The sequence below is a fragment of the Myotis yumanensis genome, unplaced genomic scaffold (genome assembly GCF_028538775.1).
Source record: "Myotis yumanensis isolate MYYU_CA2020_CCGP unplaced genomic scaffold, mMyoYum1.0.hap1 SCAF_9, whole genome shotgun sequence".
Classification (NCBI taxonomy): domain Eukaryota; kingdom Metazoa; phylum Chordata; class Mammalia; order Chiroptera; family Vespertilionidae; genus Myotis; species Myotis yumanensis.
In genome coordinates, this window is record NW_027223760.1 from 62,148,076 (window position 1) to 62,174,380 (window position 26,305).

At 47.2% G+C, this 26,305-nt stretch overlaps 2 protein-coding genes across 11 annotated transcripts in view; both read right to left on the reverse strand.

Moving 5' to 3' along the window:
- The window catches only part of GSDME (gasdermin E), a 36,891-nt gene extending 29,028 nt beyond the window's left edge, over positions 1-7,863 (reverse strand). For 2 of the 4 annotated variants that reach the window (XM_070424439.1, XM_070424442.1), the window contains exon 1: positions 4,238-4,294. The gene's annotated coding sequence lies outside the window, so the exon portion shown is untranslated. Of the gene's footprint in view, positions 1-4,237; positions 4,295-4,593; positions 4,630-7,799 lie in introns of those variants that run through there. The other 2 variants (XM_070424440.1, XM_070424441.1) reach the window with 2 other exon arrangements.
- Positions 7,864-22,280: 14,417 nt separating this feature from the next.
- OSBPL3 (oxysterol binding protein like 3) overlaps positions 22,281-26,305 on the reverse strand; it is a 143,794-nt gene continuing 139,769 nt past the window's right edge. For all 7 annotated transcript variants that reach the window (XM_070424449.1, XM_070424447.1, XM_070424448.1 and 4 more), the window contains one exon: positions 22,281-23,764. In XM_070424449.1, coding sequence (XP_070280550.1) covers positions 23,668-23,764 — 97 coding nt within the window. In that variant the 3' untranslated portion in view covers positions 22,281-23,667. The remainder of the gene's footprint in view (positions 23,765-26,305) is intronic.

A 26,305-nucleotide genomic window follows, 5' to 3' on the forward strand; every position in this document is an offset into this window, starting at 1 on the left:
TGTGTCTTCATGGGCAAGAGTACCTGAGGGAGATTTTTAGAAGAGGGACTGCAAGGTCAGTGGGTAAATGCATCCATAATCTATAGGTTGTACCATTTTGCAGTCACCAATGAGATATGAAAGTATCAGTCTCAACAACAGTGTGTTATCAATTTTTTGTGTTTGTGTCAGTCTCATGGATGAGAAATGGCATCTCAGTACAGTTTTAAGTTACATCCTATATAATAAAACCCTAATATGCAAATCAACTGAACAGTGGAACGATTGGTCACTATGATGCGCACTGACCACCAGGGGGGGCACACGCTCAAGGCAGCTCCTGTGTGAGCATCTGCAAACCCCCCCCTCCAAGAAGAAGGGGACTGGCAGTGGCAATTTGGGGCGGGGCCGGCAAGCAGGCGGCACCAGGCTGCCAGCCAAGGTGGGTGCCAGCGGGGGGGGGGGGAGGGGGGAGGCATCGCCCTGCCCGCCAGTCGCCCCACAGATGGCCCTGATCGCCGGCCAGGCCTAGGAACCCTACCCTATACATTGGGAACAGTCTCTTAGATTTAAAAATTAAAACCTGGCAAGGCTACTCTAACACTGAAGAAACAGGATGATGCAGGGATGACATGCATGGACTCTGAATTGCACATTTTGTGGTCGGCCCTGATTCTGACACTTATAACTGTGTGACAAAGCCAATTACTTAACTTCTCTCTGCTTCAGTTTTCCACCCATAAGATGGGGAAAATGGTACTACTGCCTCAGAAGGATCATGTTATGTACTACTTTTTTATAATCAGGGCAAAAAAAAAATGTAGCTGTCCATACAACAGCAAGATGCCTTTCACCTGTATGAAAAGTATGGTCACCGGTGCACACAGCATCCTAGATTGTGAGAGGGATGTCTGACTACCAGTTTAGGCCCGACATCCCCTGAGGGGTCCTGGATTGCAAGAGGACGCAGGCTGGGCTGAAGAACCACCCCCACCCCCCAATGCACGAATTTCATGCACCAGGTCTCTACTTATTTTAATATAAATGAAATAAGCTTCTTTTATGTAAAGCCTGTGTATTTCTATTTCTTAACTGTGACACTGGTCCATTTTCTATTGCCTCATTTTTTTCTTTCTTTATTCCTAGAAACTTTTGAAATAATAAATCAGGCAGGATATAGGCTAAAAATGTAATACAGCAGAATTAGTCATTGAGATAAACTACCATACCATTCTGAACCATCTAAAGTAACTGTCCAGCCAGCAAAATTAAATAATTTTTAATTTTGAAAAATTAGAGCTAACTGAAGGTTTTAGACACAGACAAGCATGGAACTATCTCAAATAACCAGAAGCTAGACCAGATTCAAATTTCTAAAATGCTCCCACCTGGAAGGAGGTGAAAATGGCGTCAGGACAGATCCAGCTCTAAATGCTCGTGGCCCAAGCCCCCCTGCCCCTCTCAGCTGTCCCACAGCCCTGGGCTCTCACCGTGAGAATTCTATCAGCAGATGGTCCCTAGCTCCTGCCATGTGGCCTCCCAGCTCCAAGCAGGACTCAGAGAGCCCAGGTGAATGCGGTCAGGGCATGCAATCTTGACTCAGACGCCTGGACAAGAGGCTCCAAAGAGGCCAAGAAAGCAAGACAACACCAAGTCAGAAAGGCACATGGCCAACTGGCCACTGGCTCCTGGGAGCAGAGAGTCCTAAAGGTAGTTGCCAAAGGAATGACTGCATGAGAAGATGCTGTGACCACCACTGTCCGATCTTAAGCCTGATTCAGAGCGACGGGAGCATTTCAATTCAAGATTCTCCTCCGGAGCAGCTCTGGTTGATCACCAGGCCTCCGCTTGCATAGTTCCAGGGAAGAAACCTCAATGTCAAAATAAACCACATCAAGAGGGGGTAGGCGTAACTGTGTGTTGAGTGCCCGCTGTGTGCCAGGCATTGGGCTAAATCCTCTCCACGCATTTCCTCATTTAATCTGCACAACAGCCCTGAGTAGGCATGGCGCACATGTGACAGATGTGGACACTGAAGTTCAAAGTAACCTGCCCAACATCACAAGAAAAAAAAGCAGCGGCCCTGACGTCCGGAAGCTGCCGGGTCCTATGACCTCGGCCCGGTGGTGCCAGGCGCGGGCCAGGCATTCCCCTGGCGAACGCAGACAACGTCACAGAACATCAGGGAGGGCCACGCTGGTCACGACAAATCACGACAAAAACCAAGGCCTCTCACAATCTTGCCTGAACACAGACAAAATCTGAACACTGTCCAAACCAGAAAAATGACCAAACACCCCCACTACTGCCACCAGTCCTGGCTGAGTGACGGCTGCTTCTTGCCAACCACAGCTTCAGTCATCCCTCCTTTGAGACAAGATTTAGGAAGAAACTCAATACAATTTCCCCACTTCCTGGCAGAGGCCATCAGAGCAAAGTCCTGTTTCCTTAACTCTCCCCCAAATCGCCTGCAGCCCAAATACATTAACTTTTCTAACACCCACTTACTGAGACCCACACCCCCAGGGTTCCTCCTGGTGTGAGCCTCCCTCAGTGCAGCAAGCAGCAAGCCCAACCTGGAGCTAAATGTCACATTAGAGCAGTGGTTCTCAACCTTGGCTGCACATTAGAATCACCTGGGAATCTTTTTAAAATCCTGATTTCTGGGCCTCATCCTCCAGAAATTTTCTTTGTTATGGGGTGGGGCCACAATATTAGTAACAAAGAAACAGAATTTCCAGAGGATGAGGCCCAGAAATCAGGATTTTAAAAAGATTCCCAGGTGATTCTAATGTGCAGCCAAGGTTGAGAACCACTGCATTAGAGAATTCATGCTGAGCCTAGCTCCCAATCGAGGCCCACCTGCCTCCCTCGCCTGAGTCCTGAGCACCAGCACCCTACTCAGGTGACTCCTCAGTCAGTTTTCTTTTTGTTTTTGTGGGTTTTTTTATTTGAGCTACAAATGACTCATTTTGCAAAGTAAGAAAGTGTGCTGGGAAGGGTAAACTTCAGTTATGGTGGAAGCAAATCACGGCTACGGAGCACGCTGTTTCCCCACCACCCAGGGTGATGAGACAGCGCTGTGCTTGTCTCTCAGTTAACAGCTTCACGTTTTGAATTATTTTCGGTTTTCTCAATAACAAGGTGAAATAGAATCTACTAAAACAGTGTCATTCTTTTATGTCATCTTTGGTGCTCAGGCCCTAGTAGCTGAGCTTACTTTTGTAAGACAAATTCAAGACCAAATCACTTCTTTCTTTCTAAACTAAAAATCATTGTATGAAATTACACACACACACACACACACACACACACACACATGATGGTCACAAGACAGGCAGGAGCTGGGAAAGGCGTCAAGGTGAGGCAGCCAAGGCTTTGGGAAGAGAGGCTGCGGAAGGCTGGAGCCCTTTAGGGTTCAAAAAAGAACAAAAAGAAACGCACTGCTGGGACCTGTGAGCCGAGGGGCGGCAGCTGGGAGCGGGGCGATTTCTCGGCTCTAATTGCCTGCGTTCCCCTTCCCCGCGGTTTGGCTGTTTGCCTCGATCGGAGGAGCACGTTGGCGGTGCGTCCTGAAACCAATTCATTTACTGTAACTTGTGCAGCTGCCTCTCCGGCCGCGCAGCCCTGCTCCGCTCCACGCGGACTCCCGGGACAGCGACAGCTGGACCTCCACCCCGCATCCCTGCTCACTCCCTGGCGCGCAGCAGGCTCTCCACGAAGGACGCCACCCAACGCCCCGCTCCATCACCCGCCCCCCCTCCAGCCGCCCGCCTCCCGCCGCCTCCAGGTGCAGGTGGCAAGCGGCTCCGCACGGGAGGGCCCCGGAGGCCGGGCCGCAGCTGCGACGCCCTCCCACCCGGGCCGAGAACACGGGGAGACCCGGCTCCCCCATCCCACGCAGGCGGGTGGCGCTCGCCCCGGTGCAGAGACTGAAACCACGTCTGCGGGGCTCCGCCGGCACACGGCCCCCGGGAGGGGAAGCCTCCGCACGCACACCCCGCGGAGAAACAGGAACAAAGGCTGAGGAGTGGGGAGGGCGGTGGCGCGGGAAGACGGTGCCAGCGGCCCTGGCAACCAGCGGGGAAGGCAGTGGCAGCGCGAAGGGGAGGATGGGGAAGGGGTTGGGGGGCTTAGGGGAGGGGGACTGGGAAGCGGGGACGGGCGGGGCGCCACGCGGGCAGCTGTCCAGCCGCCGGACCCGCCTCCCTTAGGGGGGACAGAGGGGGCCGGAGAGGGAAGGGCCGCCCGCACTTACCTCCCGCACCCGCAGCTCAGCCCCAGCAGCCGCGCGCCTCGCGCGGACCAAGTCAGGGATGCCGGGTGGGGGCGGGCCCGGGCGGGGGCGGGGGCTCGCGGGGCCAGGGCGGCCTGGCGGGACCTTTGCTCGTCCCCGCCCCCTGGAGCCCGGGCGCGCGCGGCGGGAGGGGGCGCTGTGCGGGGCGCGGGGAGGCCGGCGCGCGCCGCGGGCCAGGAGCCTGGCTGCAGCCGAGGTGGGGCTGGGGCTGGGCGGCTGCGTCCGGAGACCCGCGCCCAGGCCCGGAGAGAGCTGGGTCCCTTTCTTTAGGGTCTGCCCAGCGGGTCCTGGGCGCCCTAGATCGCCCCAGGCCTCACCTGCCACCCGCTGCGCCTGCAAGTGGCCCGCACCCCCGCCGCGTGGACTGGCTCTGTGGCTTCACGTGCCGGGGAGTGTCCGGATTTGTGGAGTGACTGAGCCTACACTCGGTCCTGACGCTTATGAATAATTCATGTGACTACACTCTAGTTCCTCGAGGGCAGAATCCAACATCCCTCACATACTCGGTGCTCAGCGAGGGCCGAGGGAGTGCGTCTGGGCATAGTCGGTGCCCACGTTGCTTGCCGATGGGCTGACGAACATCACAGGCTTTCCGTCACTTTTCCTGGGCACCTTCTCAGCGGTGCCCTCCGCGGCCTGAGGACCGTGAGGAATGCAAGTCCTGCCCTGAGGACTTACACGCAGGAGGATTGTCTCCCTGCCGCCATCAGCTGGGCCAGGGGAGAGGCAGGGCTTTCCCGGGCCCATATGCTCTGGGTCTGGATTACAGTTACCGCACCTCCTGGCATTTATCTCAGCAAAGCCGTTCCTGACTACAGGTGCTCCTCAGCTTAAAATGAGGTTACATCTAGATAAACCAGTCGTAAGTTGAAAATGCATTTAATACACCTAAACTACCAAACATCACAGCTTAGCGGCCTCACCCAGCTTAAACATGCTTAGAACACCTCCATTAGCCTGCGGTTGGGCAACAGCATCTAATACACTGTGTAGTACTAAGTGTTTAGGCTGGTCGCCACTGTCCAGCGTCGGGAGAAAGTATCCGAGTATGTTCCTAGATATGAATCCATCTACTGGTTGCATATTGCTTCCACACCATCGTAGAGTAGAAAATGGTAAGTCCAACCATCGTAAATCGGAGACCGTCTGTATTCAAATTAAAAGTACAGACAGTCCACCAACCCGCAGGAACACTCCTAGTTCTCTCCTGCTTTATTCTTCTCCTTTGCACTGATCACCCCCTGAGAGACTAGATGCACATGTCATACTTTTTTCATATCGTATTCTATCTTTCCCTTCCCCAGAATGCCAGCTCCATGAGGGCAGAGTCTTTGGTCTGTTTTGTTCACAATACCCAGCACCTAACATACTACTAGATGCCTGGTAGTCAGTAAATAATTGTGAAATTAATTAAAGCTTCCTTCTGTTTGTTTCTCCAACTAGGTTGTAGGGTCTCACTCATCGTTGCAGTGTCTGGCGCAAGGTAGGTGCACAATGAGCGGTTGTTGATGAATGAGTGAAAAGCAAGGGTTGGGCGTGGTGGTCCTCCTGAGGTCCCCTGCCTTGCCAAAGGGATTAGGTATGGGGGAGGGAGGGAGGGAGGCCTACGCGCTTTCCTGGCCCTGTCTAGAGACAGTTCATCCAGGCTGTTGGTTCTCTACCTTCATAAAACCATACAGTCATGATGACTCTGGCTTGTTATCAGAGATTATTGCCTCCTGACAGGCCATTAATCTTAAGAACAGAATGTTCTCTATCTGCGTAGGTTACGGCTTATAACTGAGAGTGCATGAGCTTTTTGGTGTAACAGTTACTCAGTGGCTTCAAATTCTTTCACTCCTTTTTGTCCTGTCCATTGTCTTTCAATTAAATGTCTGAGGAAGCAGCCGATATTTATATTGCACTTTCACTTTACTGTTGCCAAGCATGGCTCTGAGGCCATTGCATGCGTTGATTGGCTCATTTGATCCTCACAGCAGCCAGGTGGAGGTCTGAGTTGCAAATGAGTAAACTGAGGCACAAGCTGGGAAGCCCATCCAGCCAGGAAGAGGCAAAGCCAAGATTTAAACACAGATCATTTGACACCCATCAGCACTTTTAAACCACCAGACGGTACGGTCTCTTCAGAACAGAAAATAGCGAGCACCATAAGAGTTACATCACCGAGCAGTGTTTGAACACATCTGTGTGTGCTGAGAGGGAGGGATGAATTGTGTATAAGCAGATCCACTCTCCTCCCTCCCCCTCCCCAGGACTATTCTCCCTGTCCCACGGGGGTGGGGGATCAGGAGGAGTCTGGCAAAGCCCTACCTGAGTCTCTACTTTTCTGTTTTATTTTTAACAGTTGTGCTTATTATTATGAATTAAAAGCATTTGAAGACAGATGGACCAATACAAGTTGGGAATTTTTAGTCCAACGAGAAAAAGAAGTGAATAAAAAGAAAATATCAAACCCCAATAATCTCACTCCATTGTAGATATATCCCTTTAAGAAAATGGGACTGTGGGGAAACAGAATTTTACAGCAGATAAACCTGGGTGGTCATAGGGATGATAAATCTTTGTTTTTAAAAAGATTTATTATATAAACTACTAGAGGGCTGGTGCATGAAATTTGTGCATGGGTAGGGTCCCTAGGCCTGGCTGGTGATCAGGACCAATCGGGGCCTTCTGGCTGCCGGCTGGGGTCTCCCTTTCCCCAGCTGCCGGCTGCCAGCTGGGGCCTCCTGTCATTCCATGCCGCTCCCTAGTGGTCAGCACACATCATAGCAAGCGATCGAACTCCTGGTCTCCCGGTCAAACTCCCGAAGGGACAATTTGCATATTGGGCTTTTATATATATAGATGCAGAACTTCTGAAACACACCCATGGGGACTGCTGTATTCCTTACTCTATCCCTAGATCCTTACTGAGTAACCAACTTGTAAAGGCCAGCAAAAATTGATAAACTTGATTAAGGGGGTATATTTCATGAATGACCACTTTAATGCTCCAGCTCTGTATCATGCCACAAGCACCTTCTAGTTCTTTGGAAGCCACTTTTGGAGAGACCTGCACTCTTCTTTTTTCAATTACAGTTGATATTCAATCTTACATTAGCTTCAGGTGTGCAGCATAGTGGTTGGACATTTATATAATTTATGAAGTGATTGCCCCGATAAGTCTAGAACCCATCTGAAAGAAACATTCCAATTTAAAAAATGGGCAGAGGGCCTTTAATAGATATTTCTCCAAAGAGCACATACAGATGGCCAACAGACATATGAAAAGATGCTCAAAGTCACTATTCATCAGAGAGATGCAAATTAAAACCACACTGAGACATTACCTGCACTCCTAGATGGACCCCCTCTATGGAGGAGAAAGCATACACACAGGCTTTGCTTGATCAGATTTGGGTCACATCCAGGCTACCACTTGCCAGCTGAGTGACCTGACAAGATGGCTTCAACCACGTCCAATGCCTTGGCAGGAACGGCTGGGAGGCAACACTCAGCTGGGGTTGTCGAGCGAGCCCCTTACCTGTGTCCTCTATCATGGTAGTCCCAGGGAGGTCAGACTTCAAATGTGGAGCTTCAGGGCTCCAAAGGGGAGTGTTCCAAGAAAGAAGGCAGGAGCTATGTCTATGACTCAGCCCCTGTTGTCACTTCTCCAGCGTTCCATTGTTAAAGCAGGGCCCTATTCAGAGAGAGGAGATTTATACCTTCCAGGACTTCTCACCTCTATCACACTTGTTTCTTTGAAATTCTCTTTGAGTAAACAAAGTGAGTCAAGACTCCTATATTTGTGTCCACTGTTCATGTAGAAGCATTTCTTTGCCAGCATTAAGGAGATCTGCAATGAAGACCACTAGTTATGACCAGACACCAGGTGGGTGGAGACACTCAAGAGTAATGCAATTCAGATGCTCTTCTCATCTCATTGTCATTGTTTGTAAAGATTGTTCAGCATCTGATTCAGGAATCTATCTGGGAAGGCAGACAGAGAAAGAATAAGGTTAAAGGGTAAGAAGTTCCATGAACCTGGGCCATGGGAAGGCTTGGCTGGAGCATCGAACATGGTGGAGGAGGAAAAGTATTTGAGCCCCCGGATGTCGGTGAGCGATGGAAGGGAGATCCAGAGTGGGGATGGTGGGGGTGGAGGGGAGTGGTCCCTGCTTCCTTAGGAACCAGGCTGATAGAGGCGCTGCCATTTCCACTCAAGGCTGCCAAGGCGGCCTGGGCATGGACGTCTCCAGCAAGGAGAGAAGAAAAGAACCTGGAGGCTCCCTCGTGGGAGACTTTCATGGGCCAAACACTTCAGTGTACCTTCCTTGGCCCAGAAACCAGTCACATGGTCCCCTAACCACAAGAGAAGCTAGAAAATATAGACTTTGAGCCCGGGAATAAAAGATAAAATGGGTTTCCGAGAGCAGTGGCAGACTCAACTTCAAAGTGCTTTTAGAGGACAAAAAAGGTGTTGGCCAAGCTCAGAGCTTTTATAAGAATCCCAATTAAGGAAACTCTGACAGCTACCCTGTTTTTAGCTTAAATAATTTATTTTCGGATTAGAGAACACATACTATTAAAAAAATTAAATCTCTCTTAATCCTATGCCTGGTTTAGAGGATATCTAAGAATACATGGAAAAACGGGTGATAGAGTGAAGATGGTATTTTCATCAATAAAAATTATAACAGATAAAACTTCTGAGCTGAGTTTTAATTGTCTGGGGAGAGTGGGAATTGTGTACACATTTGTTGTTTGGTAAGGTTCTTAAAAAGGCTAATTGCAATGGAAAAAAGCAATTTGGCAAGAAAAAATTATCTTGGCATCTGACTCAATGCCAAGATGCCAATTGACTTGATTGTGAAAAGCACCAGTGCAACTACGGAGAAAATAAACAAATGGGACTACATCAAAATAAAAAGCTTCTGCACAGCAAAAGATACCATCAACAAAACAGCAAGAAAGCCCACTGCTTGCTGTAATATTTACCAATGTTATCTCCAATAAGGGTCAATCTCCAACATTTACAGGGAGCTCATACAACTTAACAAAAGGAAGATAAACAATCCAATAAAAAAATGGGCAACAGACCTAAACAGACATTTTTCGAAAGAAGACATACAGAGGCCGAGAGACACATGAAAACATGCTCAAAGTCACTAATCATCTGAGAGATGCAAATCAAAACAACAACGAGGTACCATCTCACACCTGTCAGAATGGCTATCATCAACAAATCAACAAACGACAAATGCTGGCAAGGATGTGGAGAAAAAGGAACCCTCGTGCACTGCTGGTGGGAATGCCGACTGGTGCAGCCATTGTGGAGAACAGTATGGAGTTTCCTCAAAAAGTTAAAAATGGAACTCCCATTTGACCCAGTGATCCCACTTCTAGGAATATATCCCAAGAAACCAGAAACACCAATCCAAAAGGATATATGCACCCCTATGTTCATAGCAGCACAATTTACAATAGCTAAGATTTGGAAACAGCCTAAGTGCTCATCAGTAGATGAGAGGATTAAAAAACTGTGGTATATCTACACAATGGAATACTACGCTGCTATAAAAAAAGAAGTGACATTTACCATTTGCAACAACATGGATGGAACTGGAGAGCATTATGCTAAGCGAAATAAGCCAGTCAGAGAAAGATAAATATCACATGATCTCACTCAGATGTGGGACATAATGAACAACATAAACTGATGAACAAAAATAGATCCAGAGACAAGGTACCACTGAACAGACCGTCCTACCTCAGAGAGAAGGCAGGGGAAGGGAGGGTTAGAGATCAACCAAAGGACTTGTATGCATGCATATTAGCATAACCAATGGACACAGACACTGGGGCGGTGGGGGCTTGTCCTGGGGGGTGGGAGTGGCCGGGGGGTATCAATTGGGGAAAAGGGAGACATATGTAATATTTTAAACAATTAAAAAAAAAAAGATAAGCACCAGTGCAACAAGTTTGTAGCTTAAACCCTGTGAGCAAACAGCTCAGGAAGTGAAGTCCCCATCACCTCTGAGCACCTGAGAGAGTTCAATTTGCTTCAAAATATTGGTAGAGATGGATTTTTTTCTTTTTAATGCTCACCCAAGGATATGTTTTTGTCTTTACTGGTTTTTAGAGAGAAAGAGAGGGAGGAGAGGAGGGAGGAAGAGACAGACATTGATGTGGGAGAGAAACATCAATTTATTGCCTCCTTTACGCATCCTGACCGCGTCCTGACCGGGGATCGAACCCACATCCTTTCGGTGTACTGGACGATGCTCCAACCAACGGAGCCACCTGTCCAGGGCTCTTTTTTTCTATTAGTATACTTTGAAATCCTCGAGCATCATTTTTCCCATGAGAAGAACTGTGCCTGCGGTGAGAAGGCGGGTTTCCCTGAGGAATCTGGACGCCAGCGGGAACTTCAAGTAGCCTGCTTCCTGACAGTTAAGCCCTCCTCCTGCGCTCACGTGCTCATATTGAAAACATCAACACGCGCTGGGTCACTGTATGTATCAGCTTCACTGGACTAATGCATGACTGGGGAGCTGGGGAGACCTCATTTCTGCGTATTTCTGGAAATAGATTAGCATTTGAATCTGAAGGCCGGGTAAAGAAGACGCCCTCACCCAGGCAGTGGGCACCCTCCAATCCCTTCAGGGCCTGAGCAAAACAAGAAGGTGGAGGAGGGGCATATGCTCTCTCTGCCTGAGTTGGGGCATCATCTCCTGTCCTCAGATCTTGGCGTCGCTGGTCCTCTGACTTTCACCCAAAACCCTGCCCCACAGGGTAATGCCAGACATTCCCTCCAGCAACGATTAGCCTCATCTTCCAGAATTAGACATAGGCTCGAAATGTAAATATCCCCTCGGGAAGTCTCCCTGCCACCAACAAGCCCACGAAGGCATGAATGTTGACACAAGTCAGAGCCGGATAGCAGGGTTTGATGGGGAAGCGGAAAGATGGAAGGGTTACAAAGAGGAAACCGCTAATTATTTCACAACTCTGCTCCTGTCAGCTTAGAACCGTGGGCACCAGGTTCGGAGGATGGCTACATTTTTGATGCTGACTTTGTGTCCAGCATGGTCCTTCACATACAGTATTTTGTTGGACCTTTGTACAACTCCAAAGAGTGTTGTTACCTCTGTTTTACAGAAGAAAAACACTAAATCTTAGAGGCACCCTACTCATCTAGCACTGAGACCAGCATTTAACCTCAGATATGAGTCCAGGCCTTAACTTTTGACTCCTCCCTAGCAGGTAAATTTTGTGAGGAAGTCAAACATTTAAATGCAATGCAGAAAGTCCACCTTTTCACTTGCAGGTCAATGAATATTTACTCACTCAAAGCGGGTTGTTATTTCTTTTGTTTTTAAAAGTTTCCTGGAATAGTGACTCCTACAACTGCCCCTGCAGTCCAGCTTACTGATTTCTGTTGTGCTGACATTAAAGTACATCTTTTTGAATGCCACCCAGAAATCTCCTTTCCTAGGACAGTGGGGAAATGGGGCAGCCTGGTCTGGGGCTGGATTGCCAAGCAAGGAGGAAGTTGTCGGACCTCCCTCCTGTTGTGACTAAAGCTTTGTCATTGGGATCAAATTACATTTAAAATCTTTCTTTATCCAAAATACCTACAAGAACCAAAACATTTTCTCAGATCACAATTTAGAGGCTGGTTTCCTCTTTTACATCTTGTCTGATAAAGTCTCCGTTATTCACAGGTCCAGAAAAAACTGCTGCTGTTGGCCCTCAGGCCTGTTTGTATGATATTTCAGTAATGCCATCTGCGTGTGCTTTATTAATGTTTTATTAAGGAGCATCTGGCTGTTGCTACAGATCATATAGACTCTCCAATGTGTCGGTTCTCACCCATCAATAAATGATCAAGTGTCATGGGGAGCAAAAGAGATTAAAGTGGGTAGTGGAAGGAGCAGGAGACCAGGCCACCCACGGTCCAAGGTTTCCCCCAGCTGGTCTTGTGGCCAGCACGGTCCCACCACCTCCCTGGCCCCACGTGTTTTTTTGTGTGTGTTTTTTTAAAATATATTTTATTGATTTTTTACAGAGAGGAAGGGAGAAGGATAGAGAGTTAGAAACATCAATGAGAGAGAAACATCGATCAGCTGCCTCCTGCACACCCCCGACTGGGGATGTGCCCGCAACCAAGGTACATGCCCTTGACCAGAATCGAATCTGGGACCCTTGAGTCTGTAGGCCGACGCTCTATCCACTGAGCCAAACCAGTCAGGGCTGGTCCCATGTGTTTTATCTGAACACTGAACGTTGAACTCTATGGATGAAAAAGGGGCCGCAGACTAAACCTGACAAGCTCAGGGGAGGTTCCCATGGCAGGTCTTACAAACTCAGAGACCGGAAGTAACCACGTAGGAAGGTCTGAACCTAAAAACTCCTAAGGAAAAGCAGGTCATGGTGGGTAGCACATCCTAGGCCTGTACCTGTAGCTTCCTTGACAAAGCTCAATTTTTACCGTAACTGAGCCTACTGTCTTTTTGCATCTAAGACACTGTACCTGTCAGAATAATCCTTTTTAGCCCCTCAGGGCACAACTGCTGACCTGAGCACAAGGCCACAGGACACCTGCCCTGGCCGGGTAGCTCAATTGGTTAGAGTGCCGTCCAGATATGCCAGGGTTGCAGGTTCAATCTCCAGTAAGGGCACACACAAGAACCAACCAATGAATTCATACACAAGTGGAACAACAAATCTCTCTCTCTCTCTCTCTCTCTCTCTCTCAAATCAGCAAATAAATAAAATTTTAAAAAAGAAAAAAGACCACAGAACACCTCATTGGTATTTGTTCCTGATACCATCTCTATGTGCTGTAAATATTAACTATCCTGTACCCACCAATGTAAAAGAAATATGTGTTTCTCTACTTTGTCTTTTTATCCAATCCCAGAGATTTCCCTGCTTTGCTTCCTTCCACCCCCTGAATCTACCACCGATGGAGTTTATGAAACCCTCCTTACATCTCCTTTTATTCTAATATATAAAGTAAGCTGGAAAACGGCCATTTTCCGGAGCATTTTCTCAATCTACTGAGATTTTGCTTCCAGGCAGTTGTTAGTTTGGCTCAAATACTCATAAAAATTCTCTACAGGTTTGGACATTTCTTACTTCCAAAACTCAATCTCTCAGATCACTTCAAACTTTAAATTCTGGGTCAGAAGCTCAAATGCAGGGCTGTGGACCCCAAACCTAGGAGCACCGGAGAGGGGGTTCTGTGCCGGGACCTAGTGGACAGAGAGCTGGTGAGGACTGGGCTGGCGAGAGTACACTCCTAGCTGGATGGAGCACTGCAGAGCTTGGGGCAGGAGTGGGGACGGAGACTGGAGGCTGAGAGCAGCCTGGAGAGGACTTTACATGACAATGCGGAGTCACCACGTAGATCTTTTCTCTATACCACCTGCGGGGTAAGCAGGTGGCACAGTGCCTTCATATATTTGGTGCCTAATAAATAAGAGCTGTTGATTTTCTTCTGGATGTCTTTCTCATCCAGGGCTAGTAGTGTCCATGACTAACTTGTTTTGTGGATTTGCAAAAGGTTTTGGGATTTAGAAATTACATATGGTTCAGTAATTTTTCAGAAATCCTGGTTACTGCAACTTAAAAAAGGTGTTTTTATTTATAAAGAAGCCCATGAGATGAGACCTGACTTAAGATATAAAGAACCTAATTGCCAAGCACTTGGGTTCTTTTTTTTTTAATTAAGTTTAATTTTTTTTTAATGGGACTTGGGTTGTTTCAAACAATGAAACAACCAGTAACATCCAAGGACCTACAGTGATGGAGTGGGTAGTGGGTACTGGTTAATTTATGGGATGGCATTGTTATAGGACTCTATGCTCTTGAACCCTGGGCGGCCTTCCCAGTGTGGTAGCAGCAGGCGCAGGTGATATGCAAGCCAGCACTCAGCAACAGACCAAGCTTCCCTTTTCCCCACCTCCATCCCTGAAGAGTCTGTAATCTCCTGGAAACTCATCAATGTCAATAAAAAAGTTATTTCATCTTATTTTCTTCATGCAGTCAATTCTGTTCAGGCACTTATACACTCTTGGGTGTAAACAGACTCCGTGTTTAGTTTTACGTCACTGTTTAAATCATCTAGGCTATAATTCTGTTTTATGATTTAGACATCTCAAATTATATAGCCAGTACCTGTAAGGCATTGAAAAAAATGAATTTGATAGCTTAAGATAAAGTGCTATTATTACTGTTTCACATTTTAGCGCAAGTCATAAATCCACATATCCGTGGCCTTCCTTTTAATATAGTTTATGACTAATTCGTTTTAATTGTGTTCATATTAGATGGCAGTTCATGTTGTTCTTCCATTTACTGATTTGTAATCCGCTCTTATTTTCATGTTTTATGGAGACCCTTGGCTTCGGACACATTAGGCGCATTTAAGGAATCTTTGGGACTAATTATCTGTCTTGGTCACGTTGTAATTTGTCCACATAGTTCCCTCTCTGGCCCCCCTTTCTGTGTCTTCAGGAATATTGATGGCACGGCCCTTGGGTTTTGCAGAGCCAGGCGCTTACATATACAGAGATGTAAACGTGCCCTGGGAGAAACGCTTCCTCAGAGCTAACACTCTCCTTCTGAGGTGGGGTAACTCTGTCAGCTACGGACACCTGACTCCTGCCAACGGGGTTTACCAGAAGGCTCAAGTGCCGTAATCATGTTCTCCCTTGTTCCCTGTACTATCTCCTTGCTTTTTCGTCATAGTCCTGATCTCTTTTGGTCTTGAATTTTCCTGTGTTTACATAGATGTGTATCTCTTAGATGCACAAATCTCTTTGGAAAGCATGTCGGGTCTAAACTAGTATATATAGATAGGGCTCACACTATTTTTTAAGATCAAATACATTCTTAAAAAAAACTTTATGATCAGAAAAATTATAGACAACCCCAGAGAACTTTATTTTATGTAAGTTATGTCTGTGGATATTCACTGTATTAGAAAGTCAAACTGAGAAACTGAAAAAGATTACTGCATTTAAAATATCGATAACAGACTCATTATATGCTGACATGAAAACATAGTTCAATAAAACGTAACTATGGTCTCCAAAACAAAAATGTTTGAGGGAAGAATAGCGTGGCTTTATGTTTTTGCAAAGGACATTAAAGTCCGGCTTAAAAGAAGACATCTGGATTCTCACACCCAATTCCGCATTAACCTGCCCTCTCTCACATGTCATGTAGCTCCTGGGAAACTCGCTGTACACTTGTGAAACAACAAAAATGGCAAATAGTGTCTTAATATTGTTATGAGAATATTTTAGACCTTGCCCTACCCTTCGATGGGTGTGAGGGACCCCAGGGATGCCCAGACTCCTTTCTGAGAGCTGCTGGCTTCAAAGCTCAGAGCATCTAATCCTGGCTCATCAGGTACGAGACTGTGACTGGGAGCCCCTTGTCCAAGTGAGGTCTCAATTTCCTCCTGGGGAAGTGGGGGTGTGAAGGGAGCCTTGGACTAGTGATTGGCACAGAGCGGGCGCTTGGCACATGGCAGCGGCCAGTGACCCTCACAATACCCTTGGGGGTTAATCCAATCTAGAGCTGGGGAAACTGACAACCCACGTCTCTGCCTGCCAAGGCTGGGCTTTGACGGCTGTGGTACATGCACGCCAGGCTGAGGCGTTTTGAGCTGAGGAGGATTCTAAAGAGATTAATGACATGGCCAGGCCTTGGAAACATCACTCTGGCTACAGCTTAGAGAATGGATGGGAAGGAGTCAGGACTGCAGGCCGGGGCTCCAGTCAGCCGGGCAAGACCTGGCGAGGGGCTGTGGGGCTGAGGAAGGGCAACTTCATAGGCAGGCCGAGCAGGACTCCGCCCATGACTGTGGGGATGAAGGGATGAGGGAGACAGAGGAGGCTTTCTCTGCAACGATATGTGACAACATGCAGAGTACTGTCAACCAGGGAAGCCTTGGTGTCCAGGGCTGGTCACAGAGGCATGGAGCACCATCTGGGTGGCAGTCCCTCCAGAGATCTAAGTGACACAGCGGGGCCCAAAGCCCCTATTAGAAATCACTTTTTTAGCATAAACTATCTGGCATGGCGCAAGGTTCCAAATATACAAAAACCACTTTTGTCAGGAGCAATATTCCAAAGGCTTGGAAGGTATCTCCCAGGAAATGATCAAGAGTCAGTCTTTTTTTTTTTTTTTTTTTCATTCAAATGTGCAGGGTTTGAGCAACCCAAGCCTACTACCTTACCCTTTACTACAAGCGTATATCCGGCTGCCTACTTAAGAGTACCTCTTGGGGAAAATCACCAGCTAGGTTTTCACCTGAGCACCGAAATCTGTCCTGTTCAGTCTTCCTTCTCTCAGTCATGGCTGCTCCAGCCTCCTAGTAGCTCAGGCCATAGACCTTGGAGCCATCCTTGACTTCTCTCCTCCCACCTCCCAAATCGAACCCATCAACCACCCTTGTTGATTCTACCTTCAAAGTATTTCCAGTTTCTTTTTGCTTCCCGCTACCTCCACTACTTCTACGCTGGTCCAAACCGCCACCATTTCTCTCTGGATGAGTCTGATCACCTTCAACCTGGGCTGCCTGGTTTTGCCTGTGCCCCCGTCTGCACCAGGCAGCCAGAGGGCCCTTTAAAACCATAAAGCAAGTCCTGTCCTTCCTCTACTACTCCAATCCTCTTATTGACTTAATCTCAGAGTAAAAACCAAATCCTCTGGTCCCGGCCCCTTCCTGACTAATTTGGATTTACTCCCGCTCACACTGCCGCACCCACAGGCCCTCCTAAGCTCACCAGACACACCCTTGCTGCAGGCTTGTTTGCTCTTTCCGCTCTTCCTTCTCATTTTCTTCAAGTCCCTTCAAGTCTTAGATGGTAAAACCCTCCCTCCCCACTCTGTAGACCATAGAGCAGCATCCTCTAGTCTTCCCTGCCAAGTGCTTGAGCTTTCATCTCCGCAGCACCTCCACCAGACCTGTGTCTGTTTGTGAGTCCATCCATTGTCCGTGCCCCTCACCCTCTGCCCCAGTAGGCGCTAAGCTCCAGGAGAGCAGAAACTTGACAGTTTCTCGCTCTCATTCCTGTACTCCCTGCACTGTTGGCGGGATGAATGTGTGCAGGCAAAGGACCACACCACAGGCTTGCAGCAATTGCTCACTCTTGAATAACTTTGATTCCACAAAAACACAGTGACTCAGAGCTGACGGCGTTTTCTCAGCATGCAATGTAATTCTTCCACACAGCCAAGGAGTTCCCATTGTCAGGAGAAAGTAGGAAAGAATCCCTGAGGGCAGGTAAGCTCCATGAGGACACATGTTTGGGGTTCATGAATATTTGTTGACTAAAGAACATTGCCACCTAATCCTGAGATCCTGGAGTGGCAGCATAGAGAACTTCTGGTGCATGGGACAACGCTCCAACCAACCGAGCCACCCGGCCAGGGCCAACCATCACTTCTCCCCCATAACTGGAATGTGATAGAGCCTTCTTACCACACGGTGCTTGTTGTCTGACCCACCTGCTTCCCAGGGTCTGGACCATCCCAGACTCAGTAAATATTTTTCAAAGAACCCATCATAGTTGTTGCTGGCTGTTCCCTGCCTTGAAGCCCCTTTTAAAGTACTCATGAGGTGTCACACGGGAGGGAGGTGACAAGGCCCTTGTCTTTACATCTCAAAGACAGTGCAATCGCAAATACAAATTTTTATACAAAAAACAAAATCCCTGCATAATTGCTGCCAACATGTCAGTTTTTAAGTTCTAGAAGTCATGAAATTAGGAGGGGGTGTCCCAGCTCAGCAGTGAGCAAATGCTGGTCAACGGACGACGTGGGGCTGTCTGGGCTGAACCACCTGAGTGAAGTGTGTGTGTGTGTGTGTGTGTGTGTGTGTGTGAGCTCGCATGCATGCACACGTGCGTACACACACACACACACACGAAATTACCCCAGGATACTAGCCAAATGTGAAGTTGATATATCTCTCCTAGTCTCATATCTGTTTAATTTATGGCATTTAATAAAGGAGAGAGGCTGCCCGTAGTTCATGAAAAATGTTACAACAACCACATGGAGAACCAAAGAATTTTCTTAAAAGCAGTTACTCATAATTCATCCTTGGTAAAATAACTGGAAGTAAAAATAATTTAACAAATTTTATCCTTTCCAAAAAACAACTCAAAACACAACAAACCTAAAAAAAGGCTCTTACGCCCATTTACTTACTGAAATTTCTCCGAAAGCGCAGACATGAACGAATCCGGTGGGTACGCGGTTTTTCTGTTTTCCTGGGCCCGCCCCCTGCCTGAGGCCTGAGCTCCAAGAACTGCACTGGGGTGGGGGTGGGGAGAGGATCCCCAGACTGGCTTGGGTTCAGGCACCAGAGAGAACGGAGGCCGAGGAGACCAACTTGGGGTGGTTCTTACTGACTCTGGTCCGGACGCTCAGCACAGGTCACGTGTCCTCCAGCTCCCGGTGCCGGCCCTGCCCTCCTCCGAGCCGCAGCCACTGCTCGGCGGCAACAACCTCCAGCTGATGCTCATGTGCCTTAGACCTGCTCATCTCTCGGCCAGCCGGTAGCCCCTTCCTTTAAGTCTCCTGAACTCCAGCAGGTGCTGGAATCTCCTGCAGGGACCCCCACTAATACCTCAATAATAAGACACCAGGACAGTGCTGTTCTGATTTGCTGGTCACTGGTGGACATCAACTGTGTTAATGCTGGTATTTCACTGGCATGACTAATGGCCCGGAACTTGTACCTCCAAATTGTATTGCCTCCTCAAGTGACACCTCAGGATACTTTAATACCTATTCCTATGATGGCCAACCTGTTAAAATATACCGAGGTTGCCTTTTAAGGTCCCCTTCAGTGTTCATACACATTATTTTGAATAATGCTGGAAAATGGCCTTCCTTTGATGGCAGATTTAATTCCGATCAACAAGCAATATCACATTAAATGTGTGAAAATTAGCAATCATTTCATCATGTTTGTATGCAAATTCACTCATTGCCCTCAAAATTTCTTTTATAGTTTGTGTTTCTTCCCCTTTTCTTTCAAGCCAATCAAATTTCACGAATGGCTTTTGGCTGCCTCTTAGGTGCTTTAGGGATGCAGATGGGCTGTGTGTGTGACTGCTCTCCTGTGGGCTGTGTAACACCACAAACGGATCCACTGGATCCAATGGCGGTGCTCCTGGCATCGCAGGAGACAGGCTTAGGCAGGGGAGGAGGTGAGTCTGCCATTGGTAAGGGCCATTACATTGGTATGAATAGTCAGCATTTTCCCTTTTCATGTTAGGACAGACAGACAATAATGCTATTCCCATAGCTCCCCGGGGTAAAGGGACGGGGATCCTTGGGGGCTGCCGGGGCTCCAGCTGCCTCCAGTCCCGGGTGCTAGGGGCGGGGGGACCTACATGTGTAGTACACCTTGGAAATGTTGGGACGAAAAGTTTCCCAGCGTCTTTACGCCCAGGACATTCATATTTCCAACCCCCATCCCTGTCAGAACCTGCTGTGCTTCTTCCTCTCAAGAGCCGAGGCTGGAGCCTTGCCCTGTCCCCTTTCGGCAGCCACATGCGCACACCAACCTGGAAAGACAAAGACAGAGCTGGCCTTTCCCATGGCGTTTATTCAGGCAACTGGCTGCAGGAGGGGGGTAAGCAAGGGAGTCGGAGTGTTGGGGGGAGGTCTGAGTGGGATGAGTTCAAGGGTGGGATTTAAACACAACATCATCTTATAAATGGTTCGATGGAAGGTTTACAAATATCCATTAAAAAAAATAGACTCCTTGGAGGGTCACAGAGGCAGATCACGAACCGCCCAGAATACAATCAATGAGCAGCTTCTGTTCATGGCGTTCCCTCCCGCCAAAGGCTCCGAAAGTGGTCCGCATTGCAGCCCGTCACGACTTGCAGACACGGGTGATACAGATTTCCAATGCAGAACAATACAGACTAGCACAGAGTCACGTGACTACAACACAGAGGAAAGCTGAGCAAAAACAGATGTATGCGACGTTCCTATCAAAATTAGGGACATTCAGATACATTATGCCAATACGTTGGAACCGTTACTCCTAAGATCATAAGGACCACTTCTTATTGCTCCTGCATAACAGAGGTCTGAGGAGATTCTACGGCAGCCGAAAGGCATGTGCAAGTCACAGAATGTGCGGTGGGCCTGCGGCAAGGTGCGACAGGCAAATGAAAACTTTGTCGTTTGTCAGTTTTCTCTCACGGTTGACACTGGTAATAGTAGAACAAGCCCACTCCTCATAAATCTGGAAAACACAGCCGAAGGGCAGTGCTCAGAGCCCAAGCAAATGACTTACGGGAAGTAATGAGAAGCAGGGTCTGAGGAAAGCAGCAGCAGCCTAAATGAAGAAAACATTTTAAAATTGCTTTGTATATTTTTCTCTCCCAGACAGTCCCACAGGAGGGCATTCTGGGACTCGATGACTGGATTGCTGTCCTACAGTGAACTGTTTAATTAGTACCAGACCCAGCCTGGCTCCCGGAAGGGGTTAGTAGTTGACTTGGGGAAATACTGACCTAGGACGGGCTGCCTGGCCATACTGGAGGCTGAGGGCTCCTCCCCAATGGGTCTGGATGGATCTCCTGCAGCTTGGGGGGGGGGGGGGGTGTGTGTGTGAATGGTGGCCACAGGACAAGTGAAGTGTGATGTGGTGGGCTGCACTAAGTCCCATTTCCAAGAATATCTGTGTAATTCTCCGTAAACTTGGGTTGGAATAACCAGGAATAAAATGCAAGTTACAGCAAGGGTCTCAAATGGTGCAGTGTTTGGCATTATTTAATCAGGGGATTCAACATCCAGAAAACTCAATTTTTACCTCAATTCTGCCCAAACAATGCCATGTTTCTGTTTACTTCATCTTAAAAATATAAAATGCCACAGAACTACGAATTAGGTGGGAAAGTGCTTTTTAAAAAAATATATTTTATTGATTTTTTTTTACAGAGAGGAAGGGAGAGGGACAGAGAGTTAGAAACATCAATGAGAGAGAAGCATCGATCAGCTGCCTCCTGCACACCTCCTACTGGGGATGTGCCCGCAACCAAGGTACATGCCCTTGACAGGAATCGAACCTGGGACCTTTCAGTCCGCAGGCCGACGCTCTATCTACTGAGCCAAACCTGTTAGTGAGGGAAAGTGGTTTTGAGAATAGGAACTAAAGCGGGAAAAAGAAGCCATTTCCCCCTCAAGGCAGTTTTAAGATGATAATGTCAGGAGGCATCCCCATGCTGTTCAAACTTCGGGAAAGCCCCTGACAGACACTGGCACTGACGAGATTTTAAAATCTGTATGCAGTTCTGCATCACATTGTAATTCCTCCCCATCCCCATCTCAAGTAAGATGGCTACAAGGATGATATTTGGTCCATTTAGCCTTGTGATTCCAAAATAAAGCATAATATCAGTTAAAATAACAGCATCGAGACAAAGAATTTCCAAATACTGCAACACAAAGCCACATCCGCTCAGACTGCATGTTTTGTTTTTTTCCTTTTTTGAGTGGCTCTGGAGCAGGCCACTTTCATAGTCAATGTGACTGCAAGTCCACATTTACCTTCACACTGTGAACGCTACATCTGTTTTCCCCGAGGACCTGAAATCTACCGCCCACGCCTTCCGTCTGGGAGCAGAATTTGGATGCACGCTTGAAAGGAAAAGAACAAAGCACACACCGGAGAGTGTGACTGGCCATTTAACTGCTCAGAAACGGAAATGCTATTCGCATTGTGTTCCCGCTGACATCTGGATGACATGGGACGGGCGGGTGCAATATTTAATGAGTCGTTTATTGTTTTTAAAATGCTAGTCACTCGCAGATGCCTCTCCACTTAGAAAACGTAACACGGTCCAACTGCTGACCTGGTGCGACACTGAAAAATCATGCGTGTTTTTTCTGCCATTTATTCTACCTTTTATTCATAGCATTCTACACGCTCCAAGTTACTATACAAATATCGAAAAAATGTTTTCGGGAGAAATCTTTTTACCACATCATTTTATTTCATACTCCATAGAATTATTATGAACATTAGAAGAAAAGGCTTAAAAATTAGGCTTTGGTTTTCATGTAATCTGGGCCGAAGTCGGAATTGCTTTGGTGACACAATGGAACTACTGCACAAATTCTATTCTTGTCATTTGAAATGACACATTTACAAAGACAAAGTTCCCCCTTCGGTAGTTATGGTCCGCATTATTCGGGTCAGCTGCAAAACTCACAAAAGGGGGGCCTAAGTAAGAAGTGGGGGTGGGGGTACGACATCGAAAGCTGCACCAGGCACAACACCGGGAAGAACATCAGTCCTCTACGTGTGTCTCTAAGGCAGATGGTCCAACTTTTTATACAAGAGCTAAAAGACAGTGCTTATTAAGAGGTAGAAGATACCCAAACAGTGTTTTAAAACAATCAACTATTTTGCTAACCTGTGACAAAGTCACAGTGCTGTGTGGAAGGAGTTGGAGGTTTTACACTGAACTGGGACACTCCACACAGCAGAGATGTGGTCACACGGGGCGGGGAGCCAGGGGCGCTGGGAGTGGAAACCAGTTTCTTCACTTGTAAGGATTCAGCTCTCACTCAGGAGAAATTTCCCCCTGCCTCTTCGGGATTTCATTCTGACGTTTAACTCATGAGGATTTCAGGGCTTAATGGTAGTTCCTCTGAGTGACGGTAGGATTCTGCACAGGAGGCAATCAAACCATAGGGAGGGATGAGCTCAGATGCTTCCTCTTCAAGAAGGCGCCAGGAGCATCTTCTATAAAAACACATGTCACTGAACTGATGACCTCTCAACCACCAAATTGCAAATCAAATCTTCTCCAGACTCCAGCACCAGCAGGATGGCTCTGTATGAGCAGGTCGGGAGCTGTCCGAGGCAGAGAGACTGAGCTACCAAATTGAACTTGGGTGGTGTCCGCACGGGTGAGCAACCCTGGGCATTCTTCTCATTTCTGTCTTTCTTTTCCTTCTCCTTTCTTAATGCACCTGGGAGACATGGATTGTTTTCTCCCCAACATAATTTTATAAGGCATCCATTTACTCTGAAATTTCCTAACCTTTGGGAAATTAGTGTTAAAGCTTCTTTTGCAACCCACACATTAACATTCAATCTTTCATTTTTATTAAATACTTTATATATATATATATTAAAAAGCAATATCAGGGTGTTCTACATTCGTATAAACAATCATGATAACATTGGAAATTGTAAAGAACCCTAACCGAAGAAAATATATACTTGAATACTTACAACGCTAAGCTAAGCACAGTGATCATTCTAGGGAATGCTTTATAAGTACACAGACACAGGTGTGGCGTGGGAAGGCGACACTGGAGAAGGACAGGAATCATCGTTCTTGCCCCTTTCACCACAGGACAGGATGGTCCAGCTTGGAAAAACCGAGATCTTTCCTCAGTTCCAGATAGGTGCCGTTGCTCACCCAGGAGTCATCAGCGGATTTCCTGTGGGAGGTAAGGAGGTTGTGAGGCTCTGGACAGTCCTGTCCTCTCCCACCCTCCCCCTCCTCCTCTCCGGCCCGCTGCCGTCCTCACATGCATGCAAGGCCCCTGACAGCCCAGTACTGCAGCTGTGAGGAAAGTGCACACCTGGGAACCTTTCTCTTATTTCTGACTTTGCTCTCACACATAGAGGCTGTCAAACGTGGTGCTTCTGCGATAAGATAGCCACCGCCTTGTGCATGACTGCGTAAAACTAAGTCAACCTGGTTGCTCATATCAAGTGAGAAGTTAACATTAAAAACAAAAGGAGTAGGAAGCCATGCCGGTCTGGAGAGAATTGCCTTGGTTCATCATTCTTGGACAACATAATATATTATGTAAATCCAAGTTCAAAAGATGCAAAAGGTAAGTAGCTAGAAGAGTTTTCCTACTCCTGTCTCCCAGTTCCCCCAGAAGCAATAGTGTCATCAGCTTCATCCTTTCAGAGAAATGCCATGCATGCGTGAGGCACACACACACACACACACACACACACTCCCCCCCTCCACCCCTCTCCCACTTTTCACTTGATGGGCAGCACTGTGGCGCCCTACCCCTTATATTGGAGATCATTTTCCAGTGTCACAATAAGGTCAGCAAACTACAGCCCAAAGCCCAATTCCAGCCTTCTGCCTGCCTGCCTGTGTAGCAGTTTTACTGGAATATGACCGTGTCAGCGTGTAAGTACTGTCTGTGGCTGCTTTCATGCTGCAGCGCGGGCTTGAGGAATCACTGCTGAGCCCTCATGGCCTGCGAAGCTAACAATATTTACCACTTGCCATTTTCAGAAAAAAGTTTGGTGACTCCAACAATAAGAGATTCCTCATTTTTAAACAACACAGCTACCTAATATACCATTGCAGGGACGGGCTGCAATTTAACAGGTAACCTGCAGGGTGGGCATTTAGGAGGTTGTTTTCAATCTCTAGCTATTATAATCATGTTTATAATAATACTAGAGGCCTAATGCATGAAATTCATACAAGGGGCTCGGCCCTCGCAGCCCGGCTTCGTCCAGAAGGTCATTCAGCTGTCCGGTCTAATTAGCATATTACACTTTTATTATTATAGATAATAATTGTATAATATCCTATTTTATATATACATGAGCAGTTACAGTAAAAATTCCTGTAAGTAGAACTGCTGAGTCAAAGAGTACGTGTATTTGTAATTTTGATGGATATTGTCATGTTTTAGGAGCAAAAGCAGCGAGTGCCTGTTGTTCCACCCTCAGGAACGTCCCCCCACACTGTCCCCCTGCTCTAATGCAGGGATGTGTTTACAGGGAGCCAGCCTGCATCTCGGATCCTTCACTGCGAAACAGAGGCCTGATGCTGCCCAAGCTCTGGTTTCCACTTGAAATTCCCGGTAACCTTTCCATTGCTCCTCAGCGGTGTGAATGGAGACATCCAAGGCCCCACATTCCTCTCTGTCATCTCCTGTCCAATACTGACAACTTTACAGAAAACCAAAGGGAAAGGGGCCACGGCCACTCGGCCACGGCTGTGCTGTCCTCTGCCACTGCAGACAGTCTGAGGTGCAGGACAGCCTGAACGACACTTTATAGATTGCACGTAATGTTCACTTGCTTCCCAGTGGCTCCCACAGACTCTGTGAGTCATTTTTGATGTTTTCACATTGGACCAAGCTGATGAATCTCCTTACCTAGTTCTTGGGCCAGTTTGGTTACCCACAACATTTAATGATTCTGAAAAATACTGTAACGAACACCTTTATAAATGCAGACTCTCCTTGTTTAAAAATGACACTAGATGATTTATGAGGGGGAAAAAAAAGAATTGACCTTCTTAAGGTTATATGTGTGTATCAGTTGAGCCATTTATCTATAACTTCCCTTAAAAAATAATTTAAGGTCTTTTTAAAAAAAATACATTTTATTGATTTTTTACAGAGAGGAAGGGAGAGGGACAGAGAGTTAGAAACATCGATGAGAGAGAAACATCGATTAGCTGCCTCCTGCACACCTCCTACTGGGGAAGTGCCCACAACCAAGGTACGTGCCCTTGACCAGAATTGAACCTGGGACCTTTCAGTCCGCAGGCCGATGCTCTACCATTGAGCCAAACCGGTTAGGGCTACGGTCTTATTTTTAAAAATATTTATATGAAGTTATGAATATTTTGGGATGAAACTCTAGCCAGTTAATCTTCACCTGCTCACCTCCCGAGTTTGTAAAAGTGATCAGAAGGGACCTGGCAAAATCCATATCAGCTTTGGAGGAAAAAGCATTGTATTTGGGGGATAGAACATTACTTATTGCTCTTCAGCTGTTTTGGAAAACATACTTTATTGCTGCTGTGGTAGATTAGTAACTAATTCTTCCTAAAAGTGCTTCTGTTGTCCATTAAAAACCATCATCAACAAAAACAACAAATCCACCCAAACAACAAAAAAAAAACCCTAGTTGCCCTGAAAGCAAGACTCAGAGGAAGAGTGAGGGCAGGAGCTCCTGGCTTTTCCACAAGTGCCTGTTTTAATGTTGAT